This window comes from Helicoverpa zea, chromosome 7, assembly GCF_022581195.2.
Source record: "Helicoverpa zea isolate HzStark_Cry1AcR chromosome 7, ilHelZeax1.1, whole genome shotgun sequence".
Lineage (NCBI taxonomy): Eukaryota > Metazoa > Arthropoda > Insecta > Lepidoptera > Noctuidae > Helicoverpa > Helicoverpa zea.
Window position 1 is genome coordinate 4,168,688 of NC_061458.1, and position 16,386 is coordinate 4,185,073.

General features: G+C 35.6%; 1 protein-coding gene across 2 annotated transcripts in view; it reads left to right on the forward strand.

The window, feature by feature from the left end:
- The first annotated feature begins 7,535 nt into the window (after nt 1-7,535).
- LOC124631961 (fasciclin-1) overlaps nt 7,536-16,386 on the forward strand; it is a 58,249-nt gene continuing 49,398 nt past the window's right edge. Inside the window, exon 1 of one of the 2 annotated variants that reach the window (XM_047166608.1) lies at nt 7,536-7,773. In XM_047166608.1, the coding sequence (XP_047022564.1) occupies nt 7,666-7,773 (108 nt within the window). In that variant the 5' untranslated portion in view covers nt 7,536-7,665. The remainder of the gene's footprint in view (nt 7,774-16,386) is intronic. The other variant, XM_047166609.1, reaches the window with a different exon arrangement.

The window sequence follows — 16,386 nt, forward strand, 5'->3', positions numbered from 1 at the left end:
TCTTTATTTGGTTTTATATTACACTAGTGTTCGTTCTATCGAATAGTTTGTGAATAAAAACGGGTGGATTTTGATAGAGCGTGAAAACATACCTGTTTACGTAGCGGTTCATGCCCGCAATATTTGGAAAAGCTCACAAGTTATATTAATTCGGAAAAATATGTTAGTGGTGATGTGGTGGTTTTATTCCAGTAAATTTTGATTTATATGGGAAAATGGACAGTTTTTTATACCCACATGTTCCTATTTAGGTACAATTTCTTATCCTACATACTACAGATATGCCTACTTATGGTTTAGTTATTTATTATTTACATATAAAGACCAACCTTTTTTGTAATATTTCGTGACCTGAAACAGGAATGAAAGAACCTTTTGACCTGTAGGTACTCATAAATGAATTTAGTTCTAAGGAGTTCACATTAAAGCGAAATTGGTTATGAATTTAATAAAACGGATTCTTTCTCAATAAATAAGAAAGTGTATAAAATCTAGGACGCTGACTCTCATTGGCAAACATCCATGAAACAAATTGCGCTCATAAATAAATATAACCAAGTAAATAAGCGTTATGAAAAGGAATCCTTCGTTCCACATAGCTTTTTCCAGCCGTGTTTAAAGGAAAAAAATATAGGGAAAAATATTCAATGCAAAAAATGCGTAATGTGTGTATTGATTAAGTTATAAATATGGATTTGCCATTTACATTTACATATTCATGGAATGTCTCCGTTGGAGTTTCCAATTCGAATCGACGAGTAACAACTTTCGGCCCCACGTACAAAATTTCTAATTACATTATGTTTCTGAATAAAAGCTTGGAGCGGTCCTTTCATAAGCTCGCAAAGTGACATAATCCTTGAATTTAATAAATTACCCCACAAATTGAGACTTATATAACAAGAATGAAATTAACGAGGGCAAAATGACTTTCTGTAGGTAAGCTTTTATCGTATATAAATTCGTTTTGGTTAAATGGTAGGAAATTATTTATTTCATACTTTGCTCTTTGAGCCACTTGACGTCGGCATTTCCTGATTACGTCCGAAATCATTTTGGGTTCATAACAGTGACATTAATATAAAAATGTTAAAATTAAAAATATATTTTGCCGTTGTCTGCATAAATAATGTAAAAGGGGTAAAGTGTCTACATTTTGTGTGTGGGTTTTCGAACCACCCGACAAATTCCTGGAAAGCTATTTTATCTCTAAATGCTGTAGGCTGTGTTTAGAACATGAATGACGGGCGTTAGAATTTTCCAAACTGTTCACGTTTAATTAATACAATATTGTACTGCAGCACTTTACCTATGCATAGATGAACATTCCACCGAAGCAATAATTCAATTCAAAATAATCTCATTTGACATTATTTAAGCCGCGAACAACAATATTACGGTGACCCATTTTTCAGACAATGGCATCAATAAAGTGAACTTTCATTGTACGGATAACGGTAGCGTTCATTCAGAGATTGTGTATATTTTGTGAATTTTTATTTTACTCAGTCTTCCGCGCACTGCACCCATTGATGGTCCAAGAAATGTAAACAAATTGAAGATGTTTTCTTATGCTGTAGCTTTTCTTCAATGTGTGTCTGGTGTAACAAGTATTTCAATTTCATGAATTAAAGGAATTGCTTTTTTAAATCAATATTTATATTTTTTGTTAGTCGAAACTTTAAAGTAAACCCCCATAGTCTTTTGTATTTATATGTAGATACATTACACATACTTTGTCCTTGATTCACCTTCGTTTTTAGAAAAGAGTGTTATTGACTATTTAACGACCGCGACGCCCGGTCAAAAGTCTAAATAGTATTTTAAATAGGTCAGTCAGTGTATAAATTATCAAGAAGTACTAAGTAATGCTACCCATCAATGTTTTTTTTTTTACTTTGAATATATTTTGAGTACATCTGAAAGTCAACGCTTACATTGCCTGTAGACTCTCCAATTAACAGAACTGCAATACTTGTTACACATTACATCAACAAATCATCCCTCTTTGAGTGATTTACTCAATCTGACATCAACACAACTTCGGTCTAAATCAGTGTCATATTCGAAATTGGAAGCGCACGAAGCATCTAAGCAGACGAGCGAAGCATGAATCGTCGTAAACACATCACCACTAACTAGCAATTGGATTACCTGCAGATTGGACGTGCTAAACGATTTGCATGCATGAATGCGTTACGGACCAATTGGACGAATTTATTTGTGTTTTAGAGTAATGTTGAGCCATTGTACCCTTAATGTTATTCTTCGTGTTATTGGAAGAGTAAGAAACTTTGACTATGGTCATGGAATTTTAATACTTTTAGTTTATAAAATTACTTCTTTGAATATACGCTATTGTCATTATCCACTTAGTATGTATTTTAGAATGTCCTGAATTTGATATTATTTGTTGATTATTCAGGTTTTCATCGGATTTCGATCTCATTATTGTAATATCAATTATACGACTTATCGTTGTATAATAGGAAGATTACTGTTAAGCCATGTATTATAGAGCAGTGCAAAAATAAAAATAATTGGTTTAAAACGTATGCATTGAAGAAAGCCAACCAAACTCATCATCGTATAGAAGAATAAGAAGCATATTAAAGAAGTTTTCAGTCAACCCTTGGAGTATCCTGCAGACTGCAGACTAAAAAGTCGGCCGACAGTCTATCTTATTGTTGGAAAAAAATACTTAAAGAATATCTTAGATTCAATCAAAGTTTTTAGTCGGTCTGATGCCAACTAAATATATGATCGTTGTAATGTACGTTCTACCGTTCATCTCTATGCCTATTTATGAAGCCTAACCAACTATCGGTCGACTAAATGTTTCTATAGTTCGGCCATTCAGAGAATGCGTTCCTGACACGTCGCGATTGAACTGACGACGTAACTTTGCAATGGCGTTGCAGTTACGATAAAAATATTTTTGCTGGTTGTTTACCGTTTTAACAATTGAGGAGCATTAAAACAACATTATTATATCAATAATCAATGAATGTTATAATTTTGTGCCAAACTGAGTGTCAAATAACTTGGTAAACAATATTTTTCTAAATCTATACTGCGCTATTACAAGGTTATGTCAGCGGTTTATATTTTGTAGTGCTGTGCTAAAAATAACAGGCAAGTATCGTAATCTGTTCTTATACAGTTATAATATAAAATAATACGTTTTGATTTTCTTTTTAAGAATTGGAAAATAATGGACTATAAGACTTAATTATAACTTTTATGAAAAATAAAAATAAAACTATGACCAAACCGCATTTTTATACTTAGATTAAAAATGGTAACCCCAAATGGCGTTATGGGCCGCCATTTTGTGACGCTAAAACAGTCGTCCGTTGTCGTTTCGTGCGCATAGACCACGTTTTTCAAGTGTTTTCGATCTGTTTTTATTTGATTACCCGGCTTTTGTTAGACCGAGATATCAGGATTGATTCTGTTATTGATAATAATATAATTATACATGTAGGCGAAGATGATGATGAAGACACCACCTCCTCAAGCAAATCGGAGTCTGATTAATATTCTGTTCGCACATTCAATTCAATGTACTTGTAACAAAGAATAAATAAAACAATTTTATTATATGAATATTACCTTTTTTTGGTTTCCACTTAAATAACTAAAATATAAAACAAATGATTCCGCCAATTTAAAACGAAAATAATCTTAAAATAATGCGGCGGTTCATTTTGAAGGAACGGTAACGAACTCAGTGTTATGTTGTGCCCATCACTAGTCGTGACTAACTGATAGGTGTCAGGAACGCATTCTCTGAACGGCCGAAGTATAGTGTGCGCTTTACTCTTGCCGTATAAAATCTGCTCTGTAATGATTGTGATTACAAGGCAGACTTTGTCCTAGCTAATCCATTTCTAACTTAGGCTTAAACAGATAACGTTGAGAAGACTTAAAAAGAACTGACGGGACGAACTTTAATATAGTTAAAGAAGAAAGATAAAAGTTCCTTATGTTCGTAATAGATTTGTACTGGCTTGGATTTGTACTGGATTCGTGATAATGGTTTTAAATAGATGTCGCGTTCTGAATGTCCAATTTAATCTTGTAGGATTAAGTGGTAGTTAAAAATACAATTCATTGCATTACTTACAAGTCATTTTCATAAAAAAGAAATATCACCCCTTTAGTATATCGTTCGGATCGTTAGGGTGCGTCCACATCTGGCGAATGCGCCGCGAATGGGCAGCACGCGAGCCGATCGCGAGCTGTCCGCGAGCTGCGCGCGTGCAGTCACTGCAATAGTTCGGTGCGCCTCTTTAGCGCAACTCACGCAAGGCTCGTATAGAGCGCGCGAGCGGCGCGCGATCTGCGCGCAATCAGTTCTCGCCCTTACAGTTCCGTATATTGGCTCAGTACTATCGAAGATGGCAGACGTCGCGCGCCGCCTGCGCGCCGCTCGCGTGCGGCGCTTAGGTCGCGCGCGAGATGCGCGCGGGCGGCGCAGAAGCGGCGCACGAACAAAAATGCACGCGCGCAGCTCGCGGACAGCTCGCGATCGGCTCGCTTGCTGCGCATTCGCGGCGCATTCGCCAGATGTGGACGCACCCTTAACTATCAGATTTTTCTAAGAACTTTTTTTTTACTCTAATAACAAAAAGAAATGCAAAATAAAACTGTTTTTTTTTATGTTTTTTTTTTTTTGCATTATATGTTTCCAGCTTTACAAGGCAACAAGGTTTCAAGCTTTAACATTAATAATTTCGAGGTTATTTTGTCACCGGCCGGTTCAATTGGTCCCAAGCGTAATAAATTATGCTCACTTCGTTGGCTCATTTTTGACCATAAGGTCCCCAGTTTGATGCTCATTTTGTCGTCAGTTTGACGTTAGTAGACTCTTCTTATTTAAAATTACTCTGCACAATCCCTATAAATGCTATTTATAAGTCTTATCCTGTCTTATAAATAGCATAGCATAATTTACATATCCTAAATGTGTACCTAATCTTAATCTGGCTGTCTGTCATTCACTAACAAACAAGGTTTTGCTTCTAATTCTTAATCAAGTTAACATGTTCTAGTGACGATGTAGTAATTAGTTAGAGCTAACGAGAAACGCAAATATTAATGAATCCTGGGACACCCAGATCTTTCAAGGCTTTCCAAGAATTCTGTCTGCCTAAAGTCAATGTTACTCGAGTACTGTTACAAAGTTTTTGTTAGATAATCAAATTTTGATTAGAACTTGGTGTGGCTTCTAGACGCCTCCGATAACTGTATGATTTGTACTGAATAATATTTAATAGTATGAAGTTTATACAGTTTATATATTTTTTTGAGAGTAAGTATCGTGATTTCAATCACATTTTTTAGCCGTCTGATACCTGACAAATACACGATTGGTGTTTCATGCGTACTTTCATGATTTATGAGAGTTTTTTTTAGTTTTGTAGACTTGCATCTTAGAGATAGACAAGGTATCAGGCGGCTACTAAAAAATTAGACGGTCACTAGAAAATGACTAAAACAAGTCATTTTTTACCCATCAGATTTAAGTATGTTCCAACCCCTGTTATCTTCCTTCGTTTCCCCGATAGACATTCGATTAAAATTTATTAAGGCCATCTTAAAAGTATTCGGTTTTCTTCGTAAAATACGTCGGTAACGAAATGGAAAAGTTGGCGACTTGAAAATTTACCGAAAAGTCACTTACATGCGCCAACTTGAAACACAAATAACTTATAACTTCCCCTTATATACTGATTATCCATTTGCTTTCAGAAATTAAGGGAAGGTGAACGTTTGTTTAACGTTTCAGTAACTTTATAAATAGGTTATTGATTTTGTGTTATAATTTTTCGTAGGAATTTGAAATGTATGTTTATTTTGGGAACTTTTCATGTCACACATTTGTGTTGTTATTCTAGATCCGACATGTCATTTTAAAATATGAAAAGTAAATGAAACCTAACAATGTAACAAATATTTAGTACAAACGAATGCGTAGGCAGATCAGCATGGCAAAACATAATTAATTTCAAAACAAAATGATCCCTCGTCAACGAAACAAAGGATTTCAATCCAATATTTAAAAAAAAAGTATCTGGTTTCATCCCGTCAATACCTCTGAACCTTTGTTATAAGATAATAAAAGAATTTTGTTCAATTAAACCACAAAACTGAACAATGGTTGTGTCATTTTAATTAAGCGGGTGGATAATCTACTGGTTAACGGCACATCGTAAAAGTTACTGGAAGAGATTTCTTTTAGAAATGAGCAGCTTTCTAGGTTCTCTAATTCTCTGTTTTTCTATTCTCTCTTTTATTCTTCTATGATTTTTTATCAGTTTGTGTGTACACTACTATGTATAATACTGTTAAATAAGATAAATTAAATGTTAAATTAATAGCAGCAATGTACACTTAAGATTATCAAGTACATACTTAGCTTACACGCAGTAAATCTGATCTGTAAGTGGAGAAAAGGGTTAATAGTCGAAAGTCGATTACATATCTGTGCTTTGGTTCTAGTAACTTTATTTAATTTTGTAGATATGATAATGGCTATTTATTTACTGCTTAGATTTACATTATTTGAAGTTGAGTTAGTATCAGAAGTTAAATTTAAATTGTAATTTGAACATTGCAGTGGCACCAAAACAGTAGGTTCTTTACACGATTGACATGCAAAACACAACCTAAGCCAAACATTTTTTAATAATAAGAAAAGGTAAAATGGTAAAGGCGCAAAATATAAAGGCCGAAGAAAGCCGTGAGATGGATAGTCCGATATGATACAAATACAATGGAGCATAACCGTCGCGTCACGACGTCACGTGCCGGCCGGGCTGTACCTGCCCAGGTATAGGGACACAGGTAACATAACGTAACATGTCAAATCTTTTCATGTCCCACATAAAAGCCGTGTTGTGCTATCGGCAGATAATAATTTTAGGTGTGTTCGCAGATTTTTTTTCCCGACCATTTTTTATACGGCTCCCACCCTAATTTAGACCGAACTTCTCGGGTTGTCAGTTTGCAAAATAATTGGACAATCGAGAATGATATGTCGCGATGGAAATATCAGGCCTAGGCAAAAAATGATAATTCCAAAACAACTTGATTTACGATGTTTGTAACGAGCGAAACCGGTAAAGAGCCAAATAACAAAAGCAAAACTTGTTTTTGTTTACAGTCCGCGCTCACAGGTAACCTTATTAAATAATCGCCTTCTCGACGCGTAACGGTTGCATCAAAGCTGTTTGATCTGAAGTTTGCCGTTGTTACCTGTGTACACAAAGGTTTGTGAACTTGACAGTTAGCAAAGGTTGTTTAAAGTAAAATTAATTGTTAAGCTGACCTCATAAATAGCTACAAAGCCTTGACATTGAAATCCAAAAGTGCCGATCCATTTGGTGCTCAAGTGAAGTTGTTATGCTAATCATGGTTTGGGTAAATTTTCGAAGCTCAACGGTCAGTGATATGATGACCAGTTAGTTGGCGCGCTGTAGTGCGTGAACGAGACGGCGCTAGCTGGCGTCAACGCGCCAGTGCCTCCCGCGCTACACCCGGCATTTATCGCGGCGCATTGTCGAGTAGAGCGCGCTCCTAGCTCGGGTATCCCGCATGTATTCCGCGAGTGTACCTCTGTGAATATCTTCTGTGATCTCTGGATGTTTTGCGTGCAACATGGGTGGACGACTAGTGTTGTTGTTAGTGATGTGCACGGGACTCGTGAGAGCCGACAGGAAACTTACCGTCGTCGAGAAAATTAGAGGAGACGGGGACCTCTCGCAGGTATTGCAAACTTTCTAATGAGTACTTAAATAGTTTTAAAAGTCTTTTGTTTTACTTTTTAAGGAGTTTCTAAGAGGAGTCTTTGGTGCTGGAACTACTTTAGCCGCGTTAAAGTTAGTTGGCGGAGTTTTATGGTCCAACTTCAAAGAATCAAGAGTCAAGTTAGACCTGCACTTTAACTGCCTCAAAGTTTACTTAGGTATATCGGGAGCGTAATCCGTGTGTTTCAAATGTAAATTGGCACCCACTTGATTCAGTCTATTTGTTTAACATTATTTAATCGTAAGTGGGTGTCAGATAGAGCTACGCACTACGAACCAGTCGCAGGAACTTGACCTGATAAATAAAAAAAGTTAAACAAGTCCGAGTGCAAGATATGCAAATAAATATCATTCTTATTGGTTCTGTATTGGGAACAAGTTGTTTTTTCTTGAATGAAGTACTGTCGATATGCGTTATCGTTTATTATTGCTTTGACGACTCAACATTATAAAGTTGTTTTTGTTCGGAGAAATGTTAAGTAACAAGTATGTTTTGTATTGGATGTATTTCCTCATTAAGCTTAGTTTACATAATAAGAGGAGTTATTCATAACAGCTGCGATTAATTATTGCGAATGCAGTTTGCAATCGGCCATCTGGCCGTATGAGTCATGTGGTCACCCCTTAACTTGTTTTCCACTTGCTACAAAGCCTCGTTGATTTGTGACCAAAACTTTTACTACTCTTGGGAGTTTCTTTGTCTCCGACTTATTGTAGCTATTTCGAATCCTTTGATCAATTAATCTATCTTAAAGGAATAAAATAGGATACTATTATTAATCCTTTGTAGCAAGAAAAACTCACCGTGTTTCCCCATAGTTACCAACCAGATTGGAACAGAGAACCATTCACTTGGGTCTGTTACAGATTAATGGCTACCATTTTTCTCTATTAGAAGACCCCATAATTTCTCCATGGATGACTATAGGGGTCTTTAAGGAAACAAGCAGAAACTCGAAATCGACTTCCAAGAACTTTGAAGAAAGTTCAATTTATAAATATAGTATCCATAAAAGTATTGTTACTGTTATTTAGGAAAAGCAAAAGCATTAAGATCACTTTCTGGAGCGATGACGTAAAAACCACACCTTTAGAAAAGAAAACTGCTGATCATGCTCTAAACCTAAGAACTGGCAGGCAATAAAAGACGAACGGCGTAAACCAAAGCTATTAGCTGAAGAAAGGAATGGTGGGTCAACAAACTCACCTCAAGTAGACTAGCAGTTGACCTGTAACTACGCAAGTAGCACTGTCGACTGGTTAGCGGCTTCCGTTTTATATGCGTGACTCATTACACGGCTAATGGTCAAAGCGCATTATGTCAATCAATTTTGAAAGCTGCAGCAGAGTGCAATTAGATGGGGCAAGATCATCTATGAGTTTAGTCGCTCTCATATTTCCTGGTCGTTTAGTAGGAGTATTATTGATGATATCTGGGCTTCTATTACACTCTTAAATTAGCAAGTTATTGTCTAATGTGAAATATGTGGTATTAAAACAAGATTTTGAATTTCATCTCTAAATATCCAAATCTGAAACCAAATCCCACACAATAGGTACCTCGTCTTGAATAATTGCAGAAGTAGGCGTCAATATTAGATACTCTTAAAGTTATTTCTATCCCTTATCCATCCAAAATAAGCATCTTAATGTAAAATAAGTGAAACGAAAGCCGATTTAACTAAATCTTTCCTCAAAAGTTTAAAAGAGTCTGTAATTTTTCCTCTCTTATTTACGAAAACAGTGGTCCGCACGACGGCGATAAGCTAGGACAAAATCTTCTTATTAAAGATATTATTTAGTCACGGACCAACCCGGGTTACAAATTTACATATTTTGTTCCGGGGATGGCAGCAGGGCTTAACTATATACAAAAATATACAAACTCAATAACCAGAGAGTTCTCAAACTGGACTGTAATTTAAACCCGTCATCGACATTAGTCCCACAAGGACCCAAACGTATTAAGCTATAATGCGTAGTACCTCTCCAAGGAATGCATAAAACTCGTTCCTATTTTAGGCCCAACCGGGAAAACTCATAAAACTTTGCTAATGTCTGTTTTGGTACACATTTTGGTTATAAAGGCTTACTTTTAAGAGTTTAATTCCGCTATGCTCGTTATATCTCGGAAACAAACTCCCATTTAAAGTTTGCCTTCAACACAATTGAATTAGCTTTTAGGGCAATAATCGATGATTTAATCAATGGTCCACAAATGTTAATAAAGGCAGGCCTACATAATTTAATCGAACTGTCTCAAATGGTTGCATCCGTTGTCTTATAAGTCCTTTCAATTGTGGCTCAACTTTGTCAAAGGATGGTCTTGGATTTATTAATAGCTACGGCAACGTTTAACAATTAGACCTTATAGAGTCGGGGGGGGGGGGGGAGGAACATCTATTGAAATAGGGTACGAGGTGGTCTTGACCGTTTATGTACTTATGCTACCAAAACTCTTCATTGTAAAGTCCTATACAAACATAGAGTTGCTCTCCGTTTTGAATTGTGGTTTCCAAACGCTGAAACTGAAAGTGGTCTTTATGGCCCGACTCTGAAATGAGGTCTTGCCTCCAAGCTACGGTTATTGTAATCTGCGTTCTGTAGGGATTGCCATTATTTTGAAATTAGTAATCACCGCTGTTCCAATCGGGAACCCTTTTCGATAAAGGATTATGTTGTGAGTAATTAGCTGGTTTTTGAGAGACCTTTGTTTAGGAGTGCCTAAAAGTAAAATTTTTCAGATGATACTTCAACTGAGTTTCTTCTGAACAAAACCGAATTGACTAGACGCAAGGATCTTGTATGTAGTGGCATTGTATTGAAGTTTCTCGAGCACTGTGGCGCTTATTCAGGTACGTGCCTCAAAAGCGACAACCCGGCCTGAATGATGAAATATTACATAAATTCTTGTATTGTCTACGTTATGTCGGATATCCTTATGTACGTGTATGTACGTACTAGGCATACATAAGTAGCAAGAGCACGCGACGCGCGCTCATCTTACCCGCTTCCTCTGAGATAATTATTGTGAACAACGGGTCCCTTCGTCAATCAACGGACAGTTAAATTTCATTTGAGCTTCCTTTGTGAAGGTTAGGTTAGTTATAACGACTCACTATGAATATTATGTTACCTTCCAGCAATTTTGTATGTGGGTCGTTTTGTTGATTAGAGTTATCACAATTAAGTCATTTTCGTGGTTTATTTAGGCAGTGATCACTAACGTTCACTCATGATTTAGTTAAAGTAATTTGTTTTCTTTACATACTTATGTTTGTTCTTCATGTTCACATTACGAATAATGTAGGTATATCGTTATTCGGTTAACGTACGTGTTCGAAAATGGATGGCATAAAGGATTTATTGGTAGATATTATCTCTAATAAATCATCAAAAATGCGTTTACTTTTAATTTATGATATCTGTTTCTCTGCTTTACAATTGGCGAAAAATGCTTTAATGAAAAATTGTTTGTGTGTCGTGACGGGCATTCGGTTTCAAGGGGAACCGTGCCCGGGATGGCAAATCTAAAGTATTTTAATAACTCTTATCTACCAAACTGGGAAGCATGCGAACATGTTTTATATCCAAAATTAAATTCTTGAGGATGGACTTGGGGATTTCGAGATATTTTTGGGTCTGAGAAGTTTGTATCAAAGTTTACTTTATTTATGCATGAAAGAATATAATCGATATACTTTTCATTTCTGGGTTTGCCTATATCGAAGGAGCGTTTTATCATTCATAAATAATAATTTGTGTAACAATAGATAATAATTTAATTAAACTTCAATAAAGTAACATTCCTTCAAATGGTATTTACTATCTTTGCTTTTGCCGCCAAGAAATTATTTCTTGGAACACAATTCTCTAATAAAACTGAGTTCACGTTGAACTTAAAGAATTCAAAAGGAATTTCACAATCTTCCAATAAAAAAAAAATCAAGGAACGATTCCTGAAACGCTTCTGTTTTTGAGGTGCGACCGACTTAATTGGAAGCCGACTGAAGTGTTGGAAATTACAATATCGTCGATGTAAAATATTTCTATAAAAGTGAACTTAGGTAGCAATTGATAAGACCGTGGTAATGTCGCCTGTTCCCGTTTCGCTCTCAAGTGTTATTTTATGAAAATGGATTTTCTTTTCTAACGTTGCGTCGACAACTTTTTTTATTGGAAAATGGACAATATTGCTTGTCTATTGGACTTTTCATTACACCCATTCATTTTTGTAAATAGGTCGTAAAGGTGTCTTTCAGATAATATATTTCGAACTTTTAATTACTTATCAATGATGTTTCGAGCTTTTGAACTAAATTCGATTTGACTCAATTTCACAGTAGAAGTACTTATTCTAAAGCTTGTTTATTTTGCGGACTATTTAATGCTAAATAAATATCGTTTGTGTGTTTTGGTAATAGCATTGTTGAATAGCAGCATGTGTAACCTTTAATTGGCGTAGCCTAATTAGCCACACGAGCATGGGAATTTAATAGACAGCAACTATTTGAAATCTAGTTATTTTTATTGTTGAGTGATATTTTTTTTTTGGGTAATTATATCAATATAAATAATGGTTACACTTAAAAATACTTTTAAAATTATTGCTTTCTTAGAAAAAATTCATTGGCTGGCGTAGGTTGCCTAAAAAGGCGCTAGGTGACTATTTTCTTTATTATAATAAATATTTCTAGAACCTTTTTCAAATTCAAGACTCGATTCAAAATTACGATAAAATTAATCCTTAAAATGGTTAAGTAACACTCATTCAGATACAAATTTTCCTGGCTCGGACGGAATACTCAATCTCATAGTAAACACATGCACGGTGACAATATCTGGGGGCACATCCTGCCATGCTTCCTGCGTTCCCGTAGGTGACGAACTACGAGTATCAATTGATGGGGAATTCAATATGTGAGACTGTGCGTACGAACATATTATGCGGGCCACGAGACGCTGGCGTTTTGGTATTCCGCGCAGCTAGCGACACCTACCTGACAGGTGTAGGTAATGCCTAAACGAATTTTAACGTATTTTTGTGAAGGACGCCTACAATACGTTGGTAGACCGTTGATGATTTTTTTTGTTATAGTCCTGGTGTGGTTGATGTGCTAATGGTTGCGTAAGCTTTGATGATTCATAGTTGGTGCTTTTAATATTTATGAGTTAAGAGAATCCTGTCTTCCTGTTTAAGTGGGTGTTTTCAAACAGCATAGTTTCTGTATAATTCGACTAATGAATATACCATGAAGCGATGAAAGCTATTTCGTGTATTACAAAAAAGTCGAGCCCAATTTAATTAGTTTACGCAAAAAAACACGAAATAAATAAAAGTCAATTTGACAGTGTTCTCTCGAACAACGGAACAAGACAAGAGTCAAACAGCGTTTGAAATAAATTAAGTTACAGTTCGTTCATGAAAATGTTCAAGTATTTAAATATTGAATATTCTGTGTTCAAAGACAAAGTTTCCCACCTTGGAGACCGATACCAATACCGATACCGATACTCCATCACTATTAGTTAATGTTCGAGTCGGTTCTGTCTTAAACATCGGTATAGTTGGCCGACAGCTGTTATATTTCACTCGGCAAATAATTACCGCAATTAAAATAGTTAACTACCCATCTTGGTCTCGGTTGTTTATTACCTTCCGGTAAACTTTAGGTACCTATATTTATTTTATACAAATAGAAGCTTTTCCGTATCTATAATAATTATATGTCATCAAACTTTTGTTATTACTGTCATATAAGTGTCAATTGTTTCACAAAATCTTTATATTAGAAGGCATTTCTGCCCAGCATAAGATATCTTAAAAGCCGATGATTTGTGATCGTAACATTACTATTTGTTTCATGCATATTGCATAGATGTGCACCATTATTATTAACTGAAAACTTATGCATCATGAAAACTCACATGAAAGCTCTCTAAAGTTTACCAACGTGTTTGGCCTCTTCTATTTATTTGTTGGAAAATATTCAACTATCGACAAGGTTATTTTTCTAACGCAAACTTTTTCATCACACTCGCCTGCAGTGTATCTTTGTTACGTGTTAAACTCTCACTAGGATGAAAAGCCCAGAGAATTAGAGCAAAGAGAGAAAAAGCTTTGATTCTAACGCTAATTATTTTACTGTTTTAATTTCACAAATGAGGGTAACTTAGACTTTGTAAAACTTATACATTTTACATTGCAAGTGCAGGAATCTACTTCAAAATTTAAAGCTTAGTACCTACATTGAGGAAGCATCGCTCTCTTTACAAAATGTCTAAGCCAAGACTTGCAGTATTAAGGCATTACTAAATTAAACATTTTGTTAAAATATTACGCTGTAAACCTTAACTTTGGAGTACAGAAATTTGCTTTGAATTAAGACAAAGCCGCGTTAAACTTAATTATGTAATAATAATAATTGCTTATGTTGTGAGAAAATTACAATTTGATGTGTTCACGATTAAGTTATTAAGATTAGGAATCCAGTGAGGTTGCCTTTGAAGATGATAATGTTATGTATCACGATTAAACAAACTGGCATCCAACCTTTCCCAAAGAAACTTCATCTTCATTCACAACTTTACTTCTGGCCAGTTTCTGAACTCCAAGAGACAAGAACTCAGAAACCGGCCATTAGATAGATAACGAAAATAGCGCTAAATTATCGCTTGATAAAAAAATATGTTTATGTAATTCTAAATAAAAAAACACGGCCACTTTTTATTCCTCACTGATAAGTGATAACTTTTACAATAATTTGTTCTATGTTCCACTAAGTACAGAATAAAATCTCGCTGCCAACGTCGATAAAAACATTAAACGTGTAAAACAGTTTAATCGCAGACGTTTTATTTAAATTACGAACGGTTACAAAATGTGGGTAGTCGGATAAGTTGGTAGGTTTGATGCAAATAATGGCGGGTCCGAGCATCGCTGACAGTGATACGGGTGACTCTCAAGTGATAGCTCTTATACAGATTTATTCGTTTTTTGATATAGGAGGTACACCACTCTATATGTAGATTGAGTGTTAGTAAAGTACCAGAAATATTAATGGTTTTGGTTTGCCCTAATTACTTCTGAAGAAATGCCACAAACACAAAACGGACATAGTCACTCCGTGGCAAACTCCGCCGTGGTCATAGGATTTGATTGTTTCTGCTTCTAATTACCGCTCATTATTTCTAACCGCAGTAAAGGATCATTGTGAGAAAACCACACGAGTGTGTAGACAACAGCTGATTGCAACGCGAATTCACATTACAATCCAAAAGGCACAAATACCCAATTCAGAAGATAATCATCGTGAGTCATATCACGATATTAATGTCATCGACCTATCATGCCGTCACAGAGCATTTGGAAAGTAATGATTATAAAACTGTGATCATTGTTATCTGTAAATAAACCGGTTCATTCCGGCGCTAAATTGCGAGTTAATGTAACAATCAAATCGATTGAACCCGAAGAAGAGGCAGAAAATTAAAAAAGAAATGTCTGGCCGAAGTTTATTGAAGTTGTTATGATCGTGTCCGAAATAAGAAGAATAAAAGGGTGAATTTCAACAGGTCCAATAAAATCTTCATTTCCGTGGATTTTTTATACTTCAACTTTAGAACAAGAAAAAATAGTGTTTACTAAAGTTTTTGATAAGATATGTATTCTTCCTTAATATCTAGTAGATAGCTTAAAAAACTAACGAGATATACAAGACTAAAATTTTCATGCCACGGCGGTGAAACATGCATGCACGGCAATGAAACATGCGTCCATGGCAATGAAAACTATTCCTGCAGCCATCGTTTTGACATATCTTTCTCTTTCTTTTCTTAAATACTCCTCTAGTAAAACAACCTAAGTGAACCTGAACCTGAAGTGGTGTGTGTAAGTTTATCATTTAGTGAGGTGAACGTGGAAATATCTTTTTGTAGTTGACTATATAGTACAAATTGTTTTTTTTTCTTAATGATGCCGTGGCGATGAAAACATAAGTCACGGTAATGAAACATGCGGCCACGGCAATGAAACGAAATTGTTTTACAAGGCATGGCAATGAAAATTTTTTCATTGCTGTGTATTTTTTTTCATTTCCATAGCAAATTTTGACCACGGAAACCACGGAAATGAGAGCACGGCAATGAATATCAAGGCAAAAACATCAAAAAACTAAAAATCTGTTAATAATTCACAGTAATTAACACGTCACAAATAAACATAAGATAGATGGCATTGTACCGAATGATCAATTAAGAGGACAAACTTATTCAAACAGAAGTAAGACCTATCCACGGCGATGATAGAAAAAATGTCCAGTGATAAAAAAATTGCATACTTGCATTTATGGCGCGAAAACGCAGGCACGTGCAAACGTCATTCCACGTCGAACACTTGATGTCCACTAATATGCAACATTTAGCGCACAGCGGGAGGGACGCAAACCGTTAGAAAAAGGAATATTCTTAAATATGTTTAGGACATGGCGATGAATGGTGGTTCTGGGACAAACTATTTTTTATTTACCATTTGTTGTATTGTTTAAATATTTCAACAAATGTAGTCCGTAAT